General features: G+C 36.7%; 3 protein-coding genes across 6 annotated transcripts; 1 reads left to right on the top strand and 2 right to left on the bottom strand.

Annotated features, from left to right (window-relative positions):
• Window positions 1-539, bottom strand: LOC119548030. Its single transcript, XM_037855104.1, has one exon. The coding sequence runs from the start codon at window positions 478-480 to the stop codon at window positions 94-96; it is 387 nt and encodes a 128-aa protein (XP_037711032.1). The 5' UTR covers window positions 481-539; the 3' UTR covers window positions 1-93.
• Window positions 540-935: 396 nt separating this feature from the next.
• Window positions 936-2,383, top strand: LOC119548889 (glucose-fructose oxidoreductase domain-containing protein 1). The gene has a single exon (XM_037856544.1). The coding sequence runs from the start codon at window positions 1,026-1,028 to the stop codon at window positions 2,178-2,180; it is 1,155 nt and encodes a 384-aa protein (XP_037712472.1). The 5' UTR covers window positions 936-1,025; the 3' UTR covers window positions 2,181-2,383.
• Window positions 2,384-2,586: 203 nt separating this feature from the next.
• On the bottom strand, window positions 2,587-22,475 carry LOC119548888 (ATP-binding cassette sub-family G member 1). 4 transcript variants are annotated; one of them, XM_037856541.1, is made up of 12 exons: window positions 22,443-22,475; window positions 11,960-12,367; window positions 11,775-11,892; window positions 10,432-10,627; window positions 10,089-10,234; window positions 8,753-8,991; window positions 8,537-8,677; window positions 7,825-8,132; window positions 5,576-5,744; window positions 4,388-4,488; window positions 3,562-3,720; window positions 3,157-3,501 (listed from the first exon to the last, which is right to left on the bottom strand). In XM_037856541.1, the coding sequence occupies exons 2-12, from the start codon at window positions 12,324-12,326 to the stop codon at window positions 3,157-3,159; spliced, it is 2,289 nt and encodes a 762-aa protein (XP_037712469.1). In that variant the 5' UTR covers window positions 12,327-12,367; window positions 22,443-22,475. The 4 variants fall into 4 exon arrangements, with proteins under 4 accessions (XP_037712470.1, XP_037712469.1, XP_037712468.1 ...); XM_037856540.1 differs by having other exon boundaries at window positions 22,338-22,458; XM_037856539.1 differs by lacking the exon at window positions 22,443-22,475 and adding an exon at window positions 16,357-16,886.
• Window positions 22,476-22,526: the final 51 nt, after the last annotated feature.

The following is a 22,526-nucleotide window of genomic DNA, read 5'->3' as shown; positions in this document are numbered from 1 at the left end:
TTAAAACGTGGTTTTTCGTATTATATTATCTGATTTCTTGAAAATCAATGAAAGAAACAAAAACACTTAAATTTAAAGAGGTATATGGAAATCCTAAACTTCAACGGCTGGCTCCATGGACAAGGTCTTGTGGTTTTCATTTCCTGCGGGGGTCATAATGTCCTCCAGCATTTGATTCAGGGACTCAGAGCCCAAAGCGTACCCATCCTTTTTGGCACTGCGATTGTGCTTGGCATCTAAGTAAACGTGACTTGAGTTCTGCTCACTGCTCAATATGTGCTGCAGGACACTGCTGATCTGTTCCGACCCCAAGATTTTCGGTTCATCCGTGGCCAATCCTTCGATTGCTGCAGTTTCCAGCTGGCTAGAGATCCTGGCAGGTAACTCCTCTTCATTGGCAGTCTTTAAAAAACGAATTACCTGCGCAGAGGCCAAAACTCCGGCTGAAAAGGAGGTTAGCCAGTGGGCAATCGAAATCATTGGATATGGCGTTTGAGTTTATTTCGAAACAGAATTTAGATAGGTCTGGCTTGATTTGAAAGTTGGTTGCGATTGCTATGATAAGACAGAATTATTTCAAGCTGCAACGGGTAAAATAATGCAAATAAGAATAAATATTAATCCAAATCAAAGTATTTCCGAAAAAAATGATATTATTTATATATTTTCGAGCTAAAGGCCATATTTGTTAGTGGGCAAATCCTTTAGCTAGCTTATAGATTTTTATCTTAACTTAGCTTTATATAAATAAGTATAAATAAATAATTATAATTATTTATTTCTTACATTTTATGTCTAAATAACATGGGAATGTTGACTTGTTTTAAATTATAAATATTTTTAAAGAAAGCTTAAAAATAAACATGGGAACATATATCGCATATCGATATGTCGCTACGATACTACCACCTCTAGTCAGCTGTTAACGCCCACAGTTTGATCGATGTGGCAGCCCTGGTCCGCCAGATAAAATAAACAACATTGATTTTCGCTTAAATTCTTGGAGTTTTGTCCAATTTTAAGCGATGCTGCCGGGCGTTGGAGTGTTCGGTACTGGAGAGATTGCCAATGTCCTGGTTCCCCTGCTGCGGGAAAAGGGATTCGAGGTGCGGGCCATCTGGGGCAGGACCCTGAAAGAGGCCAAGGAAACGGCGGCCACGCAAAATGTTCAGTTCCATACGAACGTAATCGACGACGTCCTGCTGCGAAAGGATGTGGACCTGGTCTTCATCGTTTGCCAGCCCTTTCTCCATGCCGAGATCTCGGTGAAGGCCCTGGGAATCGGAAAGCATGTGGTGTGCGACAAACCAGCGGGTCTGCACCAGCAGGATGCCCTCAAAATGGTGCGGGCGTCACAGTATTATCCCACTTTGATCTCCCTGGTCAATCATCCCCTGAGGTTCCTGCCCGCCTTCACCCACATGCGTCGCTGCCTGCAGGAGGAGCTGATTGGCTCCATCGGTGACGTGGTCCTCATGGATGTGCGCGTTCAGATGGGAACTCTCTTCCCCGAGAAATACAACTGGATGTGCGATGCCCAAATGGGCGGTGGTGCCTTGAATCTCGTAGGGTCCGTAGTGGACTTGGTCACCTTCCTGCTGCAACAGCAAGCCATCCGGGTCCATGGAGTCCTGCGTTCCTATACCAAGACTACGCCGGCCATCAATGGCATACGACAGATCACGGCACCGGATTTCTGTAACTTTCAAATGGAACTGGCCAGCGGAACTCTGGTGACGGTGGCTCTCCATAGTCACACAGTGCCTGCAAAAGCCTTCTCCCAGGAGGTGCTCATCTATGGCAGTAAAGGTCATCTGGTGGTGCGTGGCGGCGATCTGTTTGTCCTCAAGGAGGGCCAACCCAAAGAAGAAGCTGTGTACGTGGACGTCCAGGACTTGCACTTTGCCACCAATAACTCATTGTTACCGCGACCCTATATCAAGGGACTCTGCAAGATGGTGGGCGCTCTGAAAGAAGCCTTCGGCAGCAAAGAGTCCTCCTGGGTTAAAGCTCCCGTTTCCACAGCCGCCACCTTTGAAGACGGCCTCTATGTCCAGGCTGTGGTGGAGGCCATCCGGAAATCCAACGAAACCAGGCAATGGCAAAGGGTGCAGTTGTCCACCGACAGTCCTTTGAATCACGATCAGATCATACGGTATGCACGTATGTCGACTATGTAGAGAATCGGTCTTAAGTGCAATATCTAATGGATTCCAATATATATTTTTTATATAATATACGTGTTTAGCTTTAAGCATATAAATGATCGATGCTTCTAACTTAGAAGTTCTAAGCCATCGTCCCCATCATCAATGTATTTAACTTATTTTGTATGGCATCCGCATTTTGAAACTAATAAAATTGATTTGTTAGCCAGTAAGAAGTAGAGACTTTAATTATATTTTAAGTAATAACACGAATGCCAGAATTTTAAATATTTTAATACTTTATCTATAAACTTGCTGGTACATTTTGATTCATCTCAGGAACTAGTACTTTTCTTAGGAACTTCTGCGATCATTTAAAAGAAGTCAATCCGAAATTTCTTAATTCAATTTGTAAGCCACCAAATCAAAAAATTAAACATAAATGATCAAATTTACCAAACATTTTATTACGAAATCAAAAAATCTAAAACATTTGCTATAAAAACTAAACGTAATTCGCCACATACAAATACATCGAACTTAGGAATAAAATTAAAACTAAGCACTAAAGAGACAAAACAAAATGTTGATCACAAATGTATCTTTGTTGCTGACCTTATGGACGTAAATGAATATTTAGGATTTGGCATAGATGGAATTTCTCGTGGAAAATCCAGCTCAGTTGATGAAGTTTACAGGGCAAGATGAAAACTGGGAAATAGAAGTTGTGTGTCGGTTGATTTTCCATATTTTTTTTTGGTATATCAGCACTTAACCTGAAGTAAGCTACCCTAAAGCCTTCTTGCATATTATGTTTCAGAAAATATTTAAATAAATACCTAAGCTAGTTGTTAACATCTTCGAATGGGTCGATCAATTATAAAAACACAAGAGGGAAAATTTGTAAATTCAGTTTCGAACTTAAAACAAGGAGAGATGGAAAGACACCCGACTATGTACATAGGATTAAAACTGGGGCTAAGCCTTAAGAGCAGGATATCGCGGTATCCTATCGTCTGTTGAGCTTGTGCCACAGTGTTATGATGGTCAGCACGTGCATGACTCCTATCACGGTTCCCATGAGGATTAGACAATCGGACATGTGCACGTCCGATATCATCATGTACTTGAGGAAAACCTTCGGGCTGCGGAAATGACAGTACATCGCAGTGTCCGGACACTCCAGGAAAGGTCGATCCATCCCATAGATGGCATTCAACGCCCCGTGGAATCCAGCGCGGAAATAGCTCAAGTGCCACATCCATCGGAAAAGGGGAGTGATGTCAATATAGCGTGTGCAGAATCCAAAAACGGAGAACATCACCGCCAGAATGGGTCCCAGAAAAACGGCAAGCTAATGTAGAAAGATCAATCATTATTGATTTGATTTGTGGTTAAGTCGTGTAAAACCCACCTTAGTTGGCAGCGTGGCTCCCACGAAAAAGCCCCAGGCCTGAGCACTCAATGAGGCCATTATGCCTAGCAGCATAAAGTAATAGATCCGGAATGAATCCACGACATCATTGCCGGTGAGATGGACGCTTATGATGATGTACATGGCGGTACAGAGACTCTGTAATAAAAATATATAAATATATTAGAAAGTTAGTGAGATAGTTCAGATTCACAAAGCTAAACTAATCATTTATATTAGGTTTGATGTTGATATCATTTACTATTTATGATAATTAATATGATTATTAATTGTATTGATATGGCTGTTAATTAATGACACTTGATAGATAGGTTAGAAAAAACCGGTTATGTGGTTGTGACTTTCTTATCTAGAATTTGTTGAACCAACGTAAGATGATCTTATTGCTCATTTGTTCAAATCTTTTAAAGCAACCTTAATTACCATTGTGTGAGTAATTTCGGTCGAAGCAATTTACAAAGAAATATTTGCCTTTCATATCACCATTTCAATGGTAAAAAAAAACATTAAGGCAAACAAAAGAAATTCTTTGTGTTAAAATTTAAAAAATTTCTCTCTATATGGCTTATGCCAGAATACTGGAACAATCGCTTCAAAATTACAGGTAGTTCGTAGCCGTCAAGCTTACGCGATTCTCGCACGCAAATGAAACGCAAGCTCGAGCATCAGCGATTTCACGTCGTTAATTTGCCTTAATGACCCAATGGCAATCCATTAAACCACTGCCACCTATGAAAGCTTAGCTTTAAATGATGATTAATGATCGGACACGGCTTAGTTAGTTTTGAATAATTGTAAGGCTTACCTGGAAGGGTATTTCGAAGGAGATCAGCGAGAGGAAGTAGGGGCCCAGTTTGTACCAGCGATTGAAGTGCTCCCGTGTCAGCATGTCAATTTCCAGCGGAACTGCGAATAAAATTAATTGATAAACGCGATTGCGATTAAATTCGATACGATGAAGTGTGCGCACGAAGGTGAGGGCATTATACATATGTAGGTCAGGTCAGTAAACCGAAACCGGTAAAGATCAACTCCCCCAGCTCCTCGAATGTCTCCTGTCTGCAGTAATTTATTGTAAAAAGACTCGAGAATCGCTCGCCAACCGGTTTTATTATACAATAATCGCAGACATGTGGGTCTTGTTCGAATCTCTTGTATTTTATAATTATTTAGGGGGTTTAAGGATCCCAGTTTTTGGTAATTTACATGAAAATTATAAATGACAAAGTGGTTCGACTAAGATCTTTTATCGTCGATCAAATCTGGCCTTGCCTCGGAGGTTAATGTTCTTAATTATTTTGTTTGATTAAGTAAATCTTTATGGAAAGGTAGCGTATGTAACTTAATGTTTTTGAGATAAATTAACTTTACTAGAGGCAAAGTGCTTTCTGACTCACCTTAAAAAAAGGTTCAAGTAGCTCCATTCGGAAACGTTTTTGACTCGAATGGATATATATTTTAAGAGAACAATTTTTTGTGTACATAATATACGACAAAGATAAGATCTCAACCCCTTTCCAAAGTTTATTAACCCTAAAATCTTGTTAAAAGTTGGGCAAATCGCAAAGTTTAATTCCTAAGACTAATCCCAGCTAATGATTTACTACCTAAACTTATAATCTTGTTTCCTTTTTTGCCAACTAATAGCCACAAAACTTTTGTGCAAATGCCAACAAAATTATTGGCTAACCCGCATTCCGAGAAAAATAAATAAATAGATAAAGTAAAACAGTTGGCAGGTTAGAATGCGGCAAGCTAAAGACAAAGCTTAGTTGCCAAAATAAATAGGTATTGCACAAAAGCAGCTGCAGCCTTTTGACCAAATTTGGCGACAAATTTTTGCATAATTTTTCTATACACGAATTGAGTTTTATGTATAAAAGACAGAGATAGAGGTACTCGAAAATACTTGAGAACCACTTGCAAAATTGCATCGGGAGGGAAGGGGAAGTACGAGTATCTTGGGGATTCGAGTACCCAGGCAGCTACTTACATGTCAAGACCACAGCCATTTTGCCGGTGTAGACCAAGAGCAGCGTGGAACCATAGAGATACACGTAATTTCCCAGCACACTCTGGGCATTGTTGCCCACGTTCATGTACAGATAGCCAAAGACGACTCCAATGAAAATGTGCGAAAAGATGCGGGCCAGCAGAAGAAACTGAAAGAGATACGAGGCATTAAGATATATGACACACAGGTGCAGCACATTTGATAAATTTTGGAATCAAGTAATATGACTTCCCCCTATTAATCTTAGTTAAAAATTTATGTTGACTTGGGCCATAGGTTAGGTGTCAAAAATATCACACAATACCATAAAACTGAAAGATATTTTAACCGTTAAAAACATATTTTTTTAATATTTGCAAATATTGTGCCTAAGATTGGCAAAGACTTTTTATAGTTAGCAAATATTAAAAGTTTCACTTTAAATAATACTTTTAGGCCAGGTTTCCCAAGGAATAGGGAATGTTTGTCTTGTAGGTAAACTGACAAATCCCATTTAAAATAGTAAGGTAACTAGGTGTTGAGCAAGAGCGTCCTAAGTTAGATCTTCGAATTCACTGACCTATTACATCACATTAAAATATATCATACTTTGCTTAATAAAAACAAGTTTAAATTGATAGATAATCATTTTTTATGTAATTTAAAAAAATATTGTGTAATAAATATGTTATGATGATAGAAAATTGCGCTATAAAATCAATATGCTATTCCAAGGCTCCAATACTTTATGGCTAGTAACTTGACCGCGGTTGTGCCATTGGCCAAGCAATAGACAAACACATGATCGTGCAGTGGATGTTGGTCATTAGAACACTCTAAAACCAAAATCTATGTGAAGGCTGTGTGGTGGCATTACTTTTTGAGTTACGATCCGCTCGAGTGGGTCTGAGATTCTCGGTCTCGCCGGTTGGCCAGTTTCTGTGACACTGCCAAGTCAATATCGACACAATGAGGTGCTAATAAGTTCATACCCAAACTCTAATATTCGAATACCCGACTGACCGAGTGCAGTGTACATATATGCAGATCCATATTAATTGCAGTCCCATAATGATGACTTAACTTGCTAATTGGTCATCACACAAACTGTTCAATTTCACATTTTAAACATATGCCAAGTGCTAATTGTGCACATTCAAATGATAAACGTCAGCCATCAATCTCAGTGGCATTTCTGATTCTGAATTTATTTATTTATTCTTTATGGTAAATATGTAAGGCTTTGCCCTGAGTCATTTATTTTCTGGTAGTGCGAAGAGGCAAATAAATATTTGGAACGAGCTGAAAAACGTGTTAAATACAAAATAACACATCAAATGAAATATTACCTTATTCACCTAGTAATTGACTCGGGAAAATTGTATTCAGTTGTGAAAAATGTATTACACTGTTCGGAGAAACTAGAAGAAGCATTTAAATACTTATAACACTATTCACAATTAAAAATATTACATAATGCCCTACACAAAACTGGGTTTATAATGATTATATGCTTAAGCACAAGCATTCGGAAACCTTCATCCATTCCCATTTGAAAATTCAGCAAGTGCCCTATTATCTACCTCATGCATGATCTTATATCATTATGCCATTAAAAGCATGCATAAGTCCCATTTTCTTTTGATATTTTTTTTAGCAAAATCCGAAAGCGTGGCAAAAGTGGCCAACCTTCCCCGAAAAAGTTATAGTACTTAATGTACAGCCACAAAATGGTAATGTGCAACTGAAACGTAATTACTCACATGCAAAAAATTAAACAAAAAATAAAAAGCGGTTATTTAAGAGATTAGCCATTAAGAATTACGCAGAAAACGAGATCGGCAGTAACTGGATTCACTTTTTTCGAGGACGTCGCACCAATTACCAAATCAACTTGACAGACCATCAACGTTTAACGCCACTGCCCTAAACCGGCTTTAAAAAAACTAATTGTTACCTACTTAATGTATTCAAATTATTACAGTCAAGCCTTTATAGGGTGTATCTTAGTATTTCGAAATAAATAAAATTATTGGTCTTAACACAAGCTTTAACCTTAGGAAATTGGAATTGCATCCATTACTTTAACTTTCTTAAATAATATACGTTTTGTTAGTACCTAAAATGTTCATATTTACATTTTAGCTAACATTTTTCCTTCTATCAGTATCAAATAAATTATAATAGTCTTGTGCGTGACAAGGCTAGTTGACTGTATTTTTTAGTTTTAATTTTTTTCGTATACTCACGTAATTTCGTTTGGCACAGATCAAGATGCGCTGCATCAGGAGTAGATACTGCATGAGGAACGAGGCCGATCTGATGGCACTCGGGGGCTTGGCAAGCTCTTTGGCATTGACAGCTGGCGGCTGTTGCTGCAGACTTTTCTCCAGATGATCTGGGTCCACAACCTCTGTGGGACCACTAAGTGCCTTGATCTCCTCCAGAGCCAATTCCTGCGGCGATGCTTTCACATAATCGAAGCTGGAGAATTGCGCCAGCGCAACTGTCGGCAGCTCACGACTGGATTTTCCCAGCGACCTACCGTCAATGTTGTCTGCAATTTCAGGGAACAGCGGGAGCGGAGATTAGAGAAAGTACATAATAGCAATAGACAGGTCTAATAGGGGGAAATTTCTGGACTGCTTTCTCCCAAATAACAGAGTTTGAGTTTACATTTTGCTAAAAAAAAATATGTTGTTATTATTTACCCTTTTGTTTTAACACATTTTAAACAACATAAGTAAAAAAGTTGAAAGAGAAGTGCAAAAAAATAAAAGACCCAAACTTTAACAACCAAAACTTTAATGGACCCTGTCAAAATTCAGGTACTTTAAGATCTTATCGAACATTTGTCTATAAAAATATTCCCATAAAACTTCATTCAAACTTTTGAATTGTCAAGCAGTAGCAATCTTGAACTATAATATCTCTATGGCATAGCAACAGAAGAGAACTTACCTTTAATTGATGCCACGAGGCGTGACATATCGGCACTGCTCATATAGCGATAGCGATCGACATCCTCGTAATACTTTTTATTGGCCGCATGGATTAGTTCATTCAGGTCACGTTGATGCTCGCCCACGGCCACTTCCAGTACTGAAATTCATATGAGTAAAAATTCAGATATAGAATATAGAACAGCATATGAAAGTTGTAGAAATTCACACTTACGATAATCGGCTGGATTGTGATAACTCGGGCAGTCGAGTTGCTGATCGGCCAGGAATGGAACCAGTTCCCTCACCGGACCCTGGTACATACAGTGGCCATCCACCACGGTATATAGCTTATCGAACATCTCGAAGATCAGGGCACTGGGCTGATGGATCGTGCATACTATCGTGTGACCCTGTGACGCCAGTTTCTTTAGCAGTGCCACACACGAACTGCACGATGAGCTATCCAAACCCCTAAAACACCAAGAAAAAGGCAAGAAGAACAAGCAAAAAATGAATTAAACCTTTAAAGTGACTCTCATCTTAGTTTTATTGCTGCCAAGCTAACCTTTGGAAAGTCCAGAAACAAAAAACCCCCCATTAAACAATGTGCAAAAAAAAAAGTGAAAGACGAAAAAGAACATTAAAAAATTGGGCAATCTGAAACTTTAATTGTAGTATAGAGAGGGTCTTGAACTTGAAATGAAATTAAATGAAAGTGACAAACGAGTTTGTACCCAAAATCCATTAGCCGATGCAATTCAAGCGGCATTACCCAGATTTGATCGACTTGCAGTGAACAATTTATTGAACAATATCAAAAAACGAGTTTATTTAAGTGTTATTGACTGCCTAAAGTATATACGTATCTTTAAATTGAACTTCGCAATTTGTTCACGAGCTTCAAAGTGCATCTACCTATTTAACAAAGGGTAAGAACAGAATACAATATAGAACTATGTATGTAAGTAAAACCCAGTTATTATTATTATATTTATTTTTATAACTTTTGAACTGCTCATTTCCTTTGTCTGAAAAATCAAGTCATTGGGTTCATTTGAGACTTGTGAATCGGCTTTACATACAAAGGGTTTTACTTAGTCATTCTGGATGAAAAGAGATATTTAATCTTGGCCGACGATGTAAGCTGAATACAACAAGCCTCTAATTGCCGCACAAAATCGATTTAACTCAATATTCTTGTACTATAATATATTCCTATTAAATACGTTTCCAAGCAAATGAACAATTTAATTAAATATTGGATTATCGTTAAGATAATTTAAATAATAATCAATAACGAGACACATTCCCTTACAAACATTTAAAGATTAAACCGCTTTTTGCTTATAAGACAGATCTAAACTAATAAGCGGACTATATAGACAATTGATAAGCCCTAAAGCCGTATAGACGGGGACAAACTTGACTTGTGGGTCAGACGTGGATTTTTTTAAAATATTTTTCGCTACATTTCCGCTAGGCAAAGTTTTCTCATCATCATTGTGATGATGACGATCATTATCATGGCTACTCTAATTACATAAGTGTGTTTATATAGTGTCACTCACGTCGTCGGCTCGTCCAGATATAGTACGGGAGGATTACTTATCAGCTCCAGAGCGATTGCGAGTCGCTTCTTCTGTCCACCCGAAAGCTTCCCTGTGGGCACATTGTAGCGATGGTCCAGACCCAACAGCGATAAGATGTGTTTGATCTGGAGATATAGATAGAGAAATACTTTAGATAAGACTCGCTGACAAATTCGCGTTTAATAAACAAGCAGCTTATTTTATTTAGTTTTATAAAAACTTTGTTTATGTTCTATAATTAAAATAGTTTATAATTTTAAGTTGCTTTTTTAACCCTGTTATGTTTTATAGTTTTTTTTTAAATTTGAATAAAATTTCTTACCAGATCCAGTTTATAGGCTTTTGTGACCTTGAAGCCGAGTTTCAAATGAGCCGCGAGCAGCATTATCTCTCCGACCATTAACTGTGGACGCAGAAGATCATCCTGATGGATGTAGCACAGCATTTGGCGGAATCTTTCCGAGCTGGGAGCCATTGGCTTTCCATTTACCCGTATATTCCCCGACACTCCAGTGGAACTAAAGAAAAAACGAGTAAAAAACAAAACGAATAAAGAGTGAAAATGTGTCGAAGAATAATCAAAAGATTATCTGCAAGCAAAGCTATTAAAATAATTATAATAATGTACACGAGTTCAACATGAAAAATAAAAAAAAAACATCTCCACATGCGTCTGGATCGGGGAAGTGAACCGAACTATACATATAGCGTATATAAAATACGCCTCTTTCAAGTTCATAGTTTACTGACCGATAACGTGTAGCAATGAAAACTCGTGTACCGCATGGGGCATACATTTTACCACCACATCCCATCCATTATTCTAATCATGATAATTATACAGAAGTAGCAATTTGCAAGTTTTGTCTCGCAAGCAAGATTTATAAGATTTCGCCCCTCCACGTGCATCGCATATATAAGGTACTATAAATGTTTATTTACAAAAAAATGCTGTAATAACTGTCAGTTGGCCATCAAAAAAAGTGCTGCGATTATACAGCGATTTCCTTTAAGATACGTCAATTCGCGGGTTGGTGATTCAGGGAATACTTCCAGCCCCGGTCTGAAGTCCTAATTATGCAATGGATGTGAGCTTGAACTGCGGGAGGAAGTATTATGTCTACGTCCGGGATGGGATGCCAGTAACCATATCACTTGCTTCTATTCGTCCAATAAATCATGCGATTGTGAATCATATATTAAAAGTGAAATACAATTATCACTTGCAATGTTTTTGAAATTGAATTATTAAAATGACAAAACAATATTTCCTAGCAACAATTGTTATTAATCCCCAAAACATTCTTATCTGTATTGTACAAGTCAAACTAAATTTAGACTGTCCCATCACAGAGACAATAAAATTTGGTGAAATTCTACATGCGAGACCCACATAAATCCCTTCAATCTTTAACCCTACTATATACAAATTTAATTACATAGTAAACCAAGTGCAGCTGTTTGGCTTGCCGACACTTGAACAATGTGTTGATTGATTGAACGATTGCGACGTCTGCACTTTATATGCATAACCGATGTCCAATGTGTAATTAAATGGCATGGAACCAGATTGCATATTCAGCGATATAACCATAAATTAAATACATACGAAAGGTGTCTGAGGAAAATTGATTTTTCAAGTTCAAGTATGTGGAAGAGACTCACCAAAAACCGGACATGACATTTAAAAGCGTACTTTTGCCAGCTCCCGAGGGCCCCATAATTGCTGTGAGTTCGCCAGAGCGAAAACTGCCATTGAGACCATGGAGGATTTCCTTGGTGACTGCAAAAATATAAAGAAATATTAGGAAATATATTATATTTATTAGTTTATTATAGTTTCAACCTACCGAATTTCCTTTCCGGAAACGAGAACTTCTTCACTGTGTATCTCACATCGGAGAACTCAATATCCACGGGATCGCAGTGATCGAAATTGGCATGGGCCACTGCCTGATGATAGTTTGGCTTCTGGAATCCATTCAGGTCATTGGTCACCTTGGTGGCCAAGTTAGAGGAACCCCTTGACGAGTTCGATGAGGTGTCATCGATGGACAACTCCGAACTGGCTGCGGTGGTGCAACAATTGATGCCCAGGCAACCACTTTCGTGGTGATTTCCTTTGTGGCTGCCACCAGAACTGCTGCTGGCATCACTATTTGCCCCACCCACACAACAGGCGGCATCTGAAGCCTTGATATCTGGCAAGAGTGTCATATTTGCAGGGATTTCTTAATATGTCTGGTCAGGGGATAGCTCTGAAATAAAAAAAAATCAAATATAAGTTGAGAAACCAAGAAAGATAAATCTTATCAAGCCAGACTGGTTTAATTAAAATCCATAAATTGGTAAGAGTCATCTGAGTCGGAGGCTAGTCATTTCCAATATTATTAATTGGTGAGTTAGTAATGTTTGCAAATTAAAAAAAAAAATCACTTATTAATGCTCTAATATCGCATAGATGTAATTTAAAATTTCCCCCCTAATTATTTCATATATCTGTAATCATATTTCACGTTCATAATTAAGGGCCTCTCAACAGTATTCCCCGCAAGTATAGAATTATAATAGCAGCTCTAGAATTAACGACCTGTTTGCTCGCTGGGGCGTTAACTTCATTTATTGTTGATATTTGACTAACAAAAAATTATTTGTTGCAAGCAAATTCATTTTTTTGGGGGCGTTTACACTTTTTTTCGCAATTTAGCAAGACACTTTATAGTCGTAGTGCAAATGTATATGCAGTTGCATATCGCAAAACTTGGCAGATGCGTCATTAAATATTTTTTACATATTATACACTTATTCTGTTTTGTTCTACGGGCTTTTGTTTAAGCCTGCCTCGAACAATGAAAGTTATTGTAATGTAAAAAGCACTTATAAAACATGGGTGAGAGACGGGATAAGTGATCTCTGTCAAACTGATGGATATACAGTTTTTCGTTGACTCTGAGAAGTCTGAAGATCCGTTATTCCCTATGAAATCCGCATAGGGTCCATTAAACTTTGATTTATGCATGATTACATCTATCTGGAATATTTATCAATTGGGTTCCAAAAACCAAACCCCTATAACTTTTGCTTGTCATCTTTATAAAGTTTCTCCTCTTTGATTCGATGACTCGACACTATGCGAAAATAGATCGCCAAAGAAGGAACAAAACTAAAACTTACGTTTGAATTTCATTTAGAGAAAAAACGGTGTCAATAGCAAATATTGATGTTTTCGCTTTGATTGAATTAGAATTAATTTATAGTTGATTATTCCCTAGTTAGCTAATGTTTGCTAATTTTATGTACCCTTGACTTAGGTCAGTATTTTTCTACCCGATTTAGGGTTTGCTAATTAGTTATGCAAACAAATAAACTGGAAGAAATCGCCTAGAATGTTGTTTGGATACTAGAAGCTCTATAACTATTGGAAAATGATTTTAAAACATGTAAACTTTCGAGAAAAGTCTTTAAAACCTTCAAAGAACTAGTATCTAGGCTATGCAAATTAGCTCTACAAAGTTCTGTCTATACGGTCAAACTTCAAAAACGTTTTTCCAATAGCTTTGGGCGGCTCGTTTTTTAGACATGTTGTCTGCACATAGATTTTTTGTTTATATTTGTCCAACAAGTTTCGAGTAGTCAACTGATATTGACTTTCATGTAAGGAGTTTGTGTCTGGCTTGTTAACTGAATGACAAACCAAACACAATCGAAACCAAAAGAAACCAGTTTTATTAAAAGAACGGCATAAAAAAAAGTGCAAAATCATTTCCAAGACATTTTGCAGTCTTTAATTAGCCAAAAAATCTAAAACGGATTAAGTCTAGAGGTGCGATCTGATCTTGGTTCAACATAGAAGTTCAACTGGTTCTATCTTGAGTGCATTTCGAGTGCATTTTCATTGAGGTGACAATTTTCATTGATTGAGCGACTGTGGCACACATAATTGAGTTCAGCATATGGTCGGCCAATTTACGATGTTGGGCGAATGACATAATTATATATGTATTTATACATTTTGGGACTGGACATGTCTTTGCATATTAAATAAGGGCCATTTTGGGGGGTTAAAAGTATGTAATGCTGATTATGGATGACTGTAAAGATCTAGTTTTCTTTTCATATAGGTTCAATTACTATAGAATACATTGTTCTAAATAATATTTTTTAGTTTTTTTTTACATTTAATTATAAAATTATCTACACTAAATGAATCAACTTTTTTGTTTAGTCATGAGTCCCAACTGACTTTAAAAGGTTTTTAACTGATTTTTAGTAATGTACTTATGGTAAAACTTATGTTTCCCCAGTTTAATTTCAGTTTATTTGTACTTTGATGACTCAAAAATTAATTGTGTATGCACTTTAATACCCAAAGATCGTGACACAGCTTATAAGTATTTCAGAAGCACCGAAACGAAACTATGAGGGTCCGGTTATTCATTTAATTTTGGAAAGCTCTCGTCACAAAGGTCGCTGGGACCTTTGGGCATTCTGTCGGTCGTCTGTTCATAACTCAGTCAATGCAAATTGTTACTTTTAGCGCTGGCTCGACATGCAAATACATAAAACTCGAACAAAATCGAAAAAACGCTCGCCATTTCAATTAAAGTCACGAAACTGAGAGATCATGAACAACTTCAGTAGAACAGAAAAAAGGCAAAAAAAAGTCTAAGAGAACTACAATAGAATGAGGCAATTGATCGTTTTGGTTTGGTTACTGCAAAGCCACGATAAAAAAAAAGGAAAAACTAAGCCGCACATTACGTATACGACCCCTGGAACCACTATTTCACTATTCGCCTTGCGATAAAGAAAAGTGACATCGCCAAGGCCAGCACGTGGCCAGCTAAATAATGTTAATGGATCAGGGTTTATCTCAAACATATATGCACAAGAATGAGTTCTCTGTACGTCGCAGTAGCCGGCATAATAATAAGTTTGTTTTGATTTCCAATATTTGTCTTTGCCTTTTCGAGCTTCTGTTTTTTTCTCGATTCGACTGTCGGCCAGCCAATGACCGCTATATTCGGTTTGTTTATAACTTTTCGAGTGCATTAGTTGCCCATTTGCTTTCATTTATTTATTTTTTTTTATATTGTTTTACTCACGTAATGAGCAAATTGAACAAAATTAAGATGATTGAATGGGAACTTAAAGATGGGAAAAAACAGATTAGCGAAATAAAAGTTTAAAATGCGATTTTCACGAGATAAATAATCACCTCAACTGTTAGCCAAACAAATTAGAAACACATTGCAGATTGGAAATAGAAGTGAATAGATTTGCATAACACAATTCCCGATTCGCTGACTGCCACAACTTAAAATTCAATGCACAATTCATGAATAAGTTAGGCAGAGCAAGCACGAGTGATGCAACTAGAAATGCTGTTTGAAGTCGAATCGCATAAGCGAGTGGGAGTGGGTCGCACGATAAAGAAAACCTGCCGATCGGAGTCGATTCTCATGCGATGGCGATGGCCTACATTTTCCATTTTCAAGTTCTGTTCGCGTCGATAGAGAAGGCAATCGAATAGAGAAAGATAGAGTTCGAACGGAAATCTTTTCTCCCAAGAAAGGCAAGCCAAATTGTGCAGCTGTTACACTGGAGAAATGTTTACTTTCTAATTAGCAAAAAACTTCTTGTGAAATTGTGTAAGTTTAAACTTTTTCAGTCCTTTAAATACCTTTGTATTCCTATCAAATGACAAAGTAAGGTGAGCACTACGAATATTTAACCTCAAGAGCGCCCTCATTATTCCAACTAAAATCTTAGAAATCTGTTTTGATAATTAGCATTGCGGAAAACATTAAATGAGCTCTGAAAACTTTAAAAAACACAAAGTGCACACTTACAAAAGTCAAACAGTTAATTTATTTCACGTCACAATACAATAAAATTAGAATTTTTTGTTTCTGTTGAAAGAGTTTTAAATTATTTGGAATTGACTATAAATTATAAGTTATGAAAGTAAAATTCGAAAACGATTCTTTCAAAAGTTAAAATGTGTGTGTTAATTTCAAATTTTTTAAAAAGGCTACAGAAATATTTCGCTTTTATTCTAGTTCTAGTTTTCATCTATATCTTGCCTTATTTTTTCTCAGTGCCCAATTGTCTTTTAGTATTCTTCTGTTCTTTGTCTACACAATTCTGCTGGTGACTCAACCCGCTCCTGCACTCGACTCTTCCAAGAACTTTCTTTCTTTCCTCATTTAATGGGTCAAAAGGTAACTTTGCGGTGTTAACGAACCTGTTGACTGCAAGTTCTTCAGCTGTTCTTTTTTCGGATTTTAATTTCTTGTTCTCGGTTATGGTGTACAAATATTTTGGATTCTGCCCAAGACGACGTAAAAATTGACACAGAACAAAAGTTTATGAATGAAAACACATAATCACAAAGGCAATGTTTTTCGTATTTTTAACGTAACTGCAACTCGAAATAATTGCAGTCTCCTTAATTAACCTTTGGTTAACAAATGTACGAACACGAGATAATTGTTTTATTGTTGTTAGGCGCACTTTTTTTTCTGTTGATTTCTTAATTTGATTTTGTTGCACTTTCTTCACACATTTCTTCTCGGTCTTGTGGGCTTTGCTTTTGCTCCGGCTTTTGCCTCCGCTTCCATTGAACTTATGCAGATGGGCAGCGACGCGTGAATTAATTTCAATTGCGTGTGCTATACATAATGTGCTTCGATTTTCTGTATGTCTCGATTTTTCCCGACACTCGCTATATAAATAATGTTTGGGGTGCGCTGCCGATCGCATCGCTCGTTCGCGATCAACTAAACAGCGGAGCGCTCTCCACGACGCTTTTATAAGACCCCCATTCCGAACCCGACTCAGCTGCTCCATTCTCTTGCCGGTCGGTTACGTTGTGCCTTACGTTGCGGCATTATTTACTCCCAACTCTAGTACCCAGTAATGCACACAGATAAGGGGTATGTGGTACTTGCATCAAAAAAAAAATAGTTCTATCAGTTAGGATTCTTAAATACCTTTGATAATATTATGTCATATTCTATGGGTGTTGTTAAAACGTACGGATTCCAGTTACTAACTTTATTCCTTAAGGATCAGTAATTTATAAGATATTTCCTCCTAAATCTCTTGAGTTTCAACGTATACTATTCTAATATTTAAGGAGCACCAGACTTTTTAAAAGAGCTAACATTATTAACCAAACAAAATTAAAACTTAAATTTTTAACTGTTTGAAATGTAGGTACATCTATGAAATATTGATAGGGTGTCAAAAAGTCTTAATATGCTACCGCCCACATATTGTTTGCATATGTTTGATGGTAGTGCATTGTAATAAGAATACCAGTCCTGACCTCCATAACGGTCCCGTTAGGCACTACGTACTGGGTACGACCACTCTCTTGGGCAAATCTCCCGATTTCTTTCTGGTTTTTTCGCCTAACGATCGTTGCGTGGTTTGCACAAGTCAAAGTCAAGTTTTTCCTATGACGTTGCCTGCATTTTTTATTCGCCTCAATTTTTCTTTTACTGTGAATCATTTTGCGGCTTGTATTGATTTATGTGTGGGCTTTAAAAAAAATGTGGAAATTTGCGGTTTTGTTGGGGTTTTTGGTATTGTTTGATCGGATTGATTTTATTCGGATTTTGCTGGCCGACAAGTTGGAAAGTTGCACCTTTTATTATCAATTATAAATTGACCAAGTATAATCAATATTCAGTACTGACTTTTTTAATTATAGGTTTGTTCAGGGCTTGCCTTGAACCCAGTTTGTGTGACTTACGGGAGAAGACCGAGCTGGAAATTCTTAATTGGGCCCAGATTAGCCGAGTTAATTGCTTGCTAAATTAGTTGCAGGGCTAATTCAACAAGTTTTTAAATGGGTCACTCTTAATCTATGAGATAAAGCTTGCTTTAAACATTTTAACTAGCTTTGGCTCAATTATTATAATCAATAAAATATGTATTGAGAATGTTTTAATTGTGGGTATTTATTAAAAATATCTTGTGATTGACGAGAATTAGTGGCAATTATTTTTTTTTTAGATTTCTTAAGTATTTTATGATCTATTTGATTGAAGTAGTTTTCATCTTGGTCTCTTATCTATACTTCGTGGAAATAAGTACTACTTTTTTATAAGTACTACTTTTGTATAGCTTTTTAGGATTAAAATGTAAAATTTTCCTTTGTGATTTTGTATTCAATCAAGTTGCATTGACCTCACCTTTAAGTATTGATTGGAATAATAAATGCGTTGGTTCCACCTAAGCCCATTTCATTCCCTCATCAGTCACGTTTGAACAATCCCTTTATACTAAACTCAAAACAACCTTTAATTTCAATAGATTATGGCGAGATCCAGCCAAAGATCAAACTTCTATATGGCCCTAGGCCCTACCTTAAAATCTTTAGTCATCGCTAATTTTTGCAAATACATTGTTGTTCTATAAATACCCCCAGTTGGCAATTAAGTAAAGGAATATTTCTTAAATGGGTCGAATGAGCATTCAGAGACTGTAATTGTTAACTTGTAGTAGTGTAAGCGTAGTAGTAGTGTAAGCGGAAAAAGTATATAAAACTTAGCAATGGTCAGGCCCTTTTTAAACCGTAGGCTGTTATAGCCACAAATTAGGGTGATTTAGCTGGGTTCGCGAACTTGGCTAGAAATTGCTATCCATAACTCGGATAAATGGCGCAGTTTTCCCCACATAACTAGACATATAGAGTAATTAATTTCCAGGAGATAAAAAAAAGAGATAGCAATCTGGTAACGCAGTTATTTGCCCAGCTTATCAGTCCCCAATTATGTGGGCTTTTGTTACCGACAATATCCGTTGATAATGCTGTTTATAGAATGTTGTTTGCGCATCTAGTGATTAGGCTACCAACTATGGCCAAAACATCTGCTGCACTTCCCACGAACTTTGAGCCAGCTGAGAATTCAGGTGTACTATTACCCAATGCCCATCTAATAAACTTCAAATGATGATTTATGTACATATCTGCACTATATGTGGATTTCCTTGGCACACGAATGGGTGAGCTCGATGTTTAATTTAAATTTGTAATTCATAGTTCGCTAGTCGCCAGACAACGTCACGTTATTTTCCCTGGTGGTGTGGGTTTTGAGTGGATGAGCTAAAGATTTTATTGAGTCAGATTGGGATATATCTCGGGGTCTAACTATAAATAGACACCGTTTCAAAAGTTTGACATTTTTGTAGCAATTAAATTTATTTCCGGCTGACTGATTACAACGTTATCAGTTAACATTTTTTTTGTCAATGATTCTTATTTAGATGTTTTTAATATAAATGTGTTATTCATTGTGTTAATGGCTTTCCATTTATAAAATGAAATTAGTGCCATAAAAAATTGCTTATCTGTGAGAGTTAATTTTTTTGTATAAAGGCTTTTTAAAATATTTTTAGGTTTTGTATTTGAAACAAAAATGTACAATTTTGATGGGTATATAAAAGTTGTTTAAAACCCTAGGCATCACCAATTCGTAAACATTTTTAGGTTTTAGATTGTTTATAAACAACTCATTAAGGAAAAGCCAAATTCCCAGACATATTTCAAGTTTCGCATGCACTCATATCAAATTAATGAGTTAGTTTTATTTTTCTTAACCCACATATCTGAACTTTAAACATAGTAATATGGTTTTCGGTAAGCATTTCTGAATAAATTACTTGCTTCACCTTTCTCTAAATTGCGAGACACTACTCTCAGCTATTAAAATGTGAAAAAACTGAATAAGCTTAAAAACAAATTGCTGATTGTTGACAGTTTCAAACTACGCAAGCAGCAGATCACGTTGAAGATGATGACGATGGTGATTATGATGAATCGCGTTATATGTCCAGTGAACTGATTAGACATCGCGTGTCCTATTTGCCGCAAAAACTTTTGGGTCTACTCGAAGAAATATATACAGAAGCTTATAATTCATATTTATATAAAAACAAATAGCCCTCCGAGTGGACATGTTGCTGAAACGTGCCCCTCCGTTAAAAAATGTTAGACAAGGGTTTAACCTTGGTTCAAGATCAGATCACTTTTTTGCACTCTCGGAAATACTTAGGGCGACATTTTTTTTAGCTTGAAAAAAATTCCAAGCTGATAGTGAAATTCGAAATTTAATCGGAAATTGCGAGAAGCAAACAATAATAAACAAATGAACATGAGAAGTCTTTCCTTATGCCCGTCTGAATTGTAAGAAAATAAAATCTCATTATTAAAAGTCCACTTGGCACACGATATGTTTTGCTAATGAAAGGCATAAATATTTATATATATATATTGGTATATCGTATATGAAGAGATACAGCCAAAACCAAATCGGCTTACGTTCCAAATGCACAGCAAACACCATTTGGCAATTAATTAGGGTTCTGACGGACCAAAGGGGTAAGGGATCGGAATCGGCATCGGAGAAAAAGTCTGGCTTTCGGTCTTTAAGCCTGATTGACATTCATAAACTGCAAAAAATTGGGGGGCAGGGGATCCAGATTGGCGTGACGTTAGATGATATGTGAATGGATCAATGAATGAATAAGTTAGTTATGCAGGAGGCTAATTGAAATTTTGGTCTGCTCCTATCTCGTTGGGATTGCGGATTTTACGGCGATCGTGACGATGGTAGACCATAGTTGAATGAATTATATATGTATATGTATGAGCTGATGTTATATAGTTCATTGTCTGGAGATGGGTGCCTTAAAAGTTTACGGGATCAGAATTTAACGATCCGTGGATTACACTGCGATAATGGCCAAAAAGATTAACTTAAAGGTTTAACTGACTTTGGGGGATCAAATGTTATTTAACAAAAAATGATATAGTTTTATGATACCTACATTATATCATAGAAAATGAAATGCGAGCTTAAAGGCTTTAAATATATACCTCACCAGTTATTACAAAAAAATGTACCTTCGTATAAGTATTTATGTTTCATTTTTTTCTTATATCCCTACAATAGTTAAAACATTAACCACTTTAACTAGATTTTGTTTTATTAATAAGTCCAATTATAATGTCCAGCTAAGTTTATCACGACAAATCAATTTCTGTTTAGGTGCTTCCCCAAACCAAATTACGTCGAACTTTACTATTTATCTATATTTACCCCAACACAATGCGAGTTCCACAACCACCTATTCACCTTCCATCACCTCCCCCTCCGAGAATTATTAGTATGCGTCACTTTCTTTCCAATCAAATCGAATAAAACAATATGGGAACTACCGAAAAAATCGCCGGAAACAGGGAAAGAAGACTTCCAAAAAATATGAGAGGAGCGATCAATATATGAGAATGCGAGACATGACTGAACTTCATAATAAACGCAAATTTTCCTATAGCAGAAGGTGTGTTCTGAAAGGAATATGAGTAAGAAATCGATTAGCATATGAATTGCAGTATGCTTTTGGTAATTTCATTATATTTTACAACCAGAAAGTTGAATAAACTGCAAGAACAAACTGTAAAGTGAAGATGATGAACCATCCAAAGAGTCCCAGATCACGAAGGTGGTTGCACCCACAATTCAACCTTCAATCGATGACAGCTGTCAATGGCCCAACCTTCAGAGATTATTGCTGGAAAAGCAAGGAAAAACAATACTGGATCACACAGCTGCTGCAACTGGTGGCTTTATCGACATGCCATTATAGGCAAACTTGACCAATATTCTTTATCGTGCACGGAAAAAAAACCAGAGAAAAAATAAATATGATTCATAGCAATATGCAAATCATATAATCAATTTCAAATATTATGAAAGATAGCTATAAAGTAGATTAGTTATCACTTTTTATATTATATGAAATTTTATTATGATTAAAAGATTAAAGACTTTACTTTTGTTTAATTTTCTTTTAAATTCCATGTGTAGGCTAAAAAAACAGAGACCCTCGAGACCCTCAGCATGATTAGCTGAAAAAACATCCATCAATTGAATGCCAATTGAGCAGATTAAGGAAAAACAAGAAGAAAATGACCAAAGAGGAAAAACAATCGAGGGTGAGTCGGTAAAAAGGCTGAAAACCAATGGAGGGTTAGAGGGGGTCGAAAAACTTTATATGCGCCGTAAACAAAAATAGACAAAAGAAAACCAAAATATGGGAATTGTAAGCGGCACTATTGTTGATATATACGCCGCAATACATTCTTTTGAAACGCTGGTTATATTGTTAAATTACGCATCACAGAGTTCAAAGGTCCTTTAACTAGTTATTTACATTAACTGGAAACCTTTGATTTACTGATTTACACATTAACTTTTACACTTTCAGTATCAAATGTCACTTTTAAGTATAGAAAAAGACATTAAAAAGCAATTTTACTTGAGCGCTATTTGATGCGCGTGCAACTGCAGTGGGAAAACAACTAACTATGCGAAAGGAAATGAAAACAAAACGCTTATAGCT

This window comes from Drosophila subpulchrella, chromosome 2L (genome assembly GCF_014743375.2).
Source record: "Drosophila subpulchrella strain 33 F10 #4 breed RU33 chromosome 2L, RU_Dsub_v1.1 Primary Assembly, whole genome shotgun sequence".
NCBI classification, from domain to species: Eukaryota; Metazoa; Arthropoda; class Insecta; order Diptera; family Drosophilidae; genus Drosophila; species Drosophila subpulchrella.
Note: the sequence above shows the minus strand (reverse complement) of the source record. Positions and strands in the feature narration are given on the sequence as shown.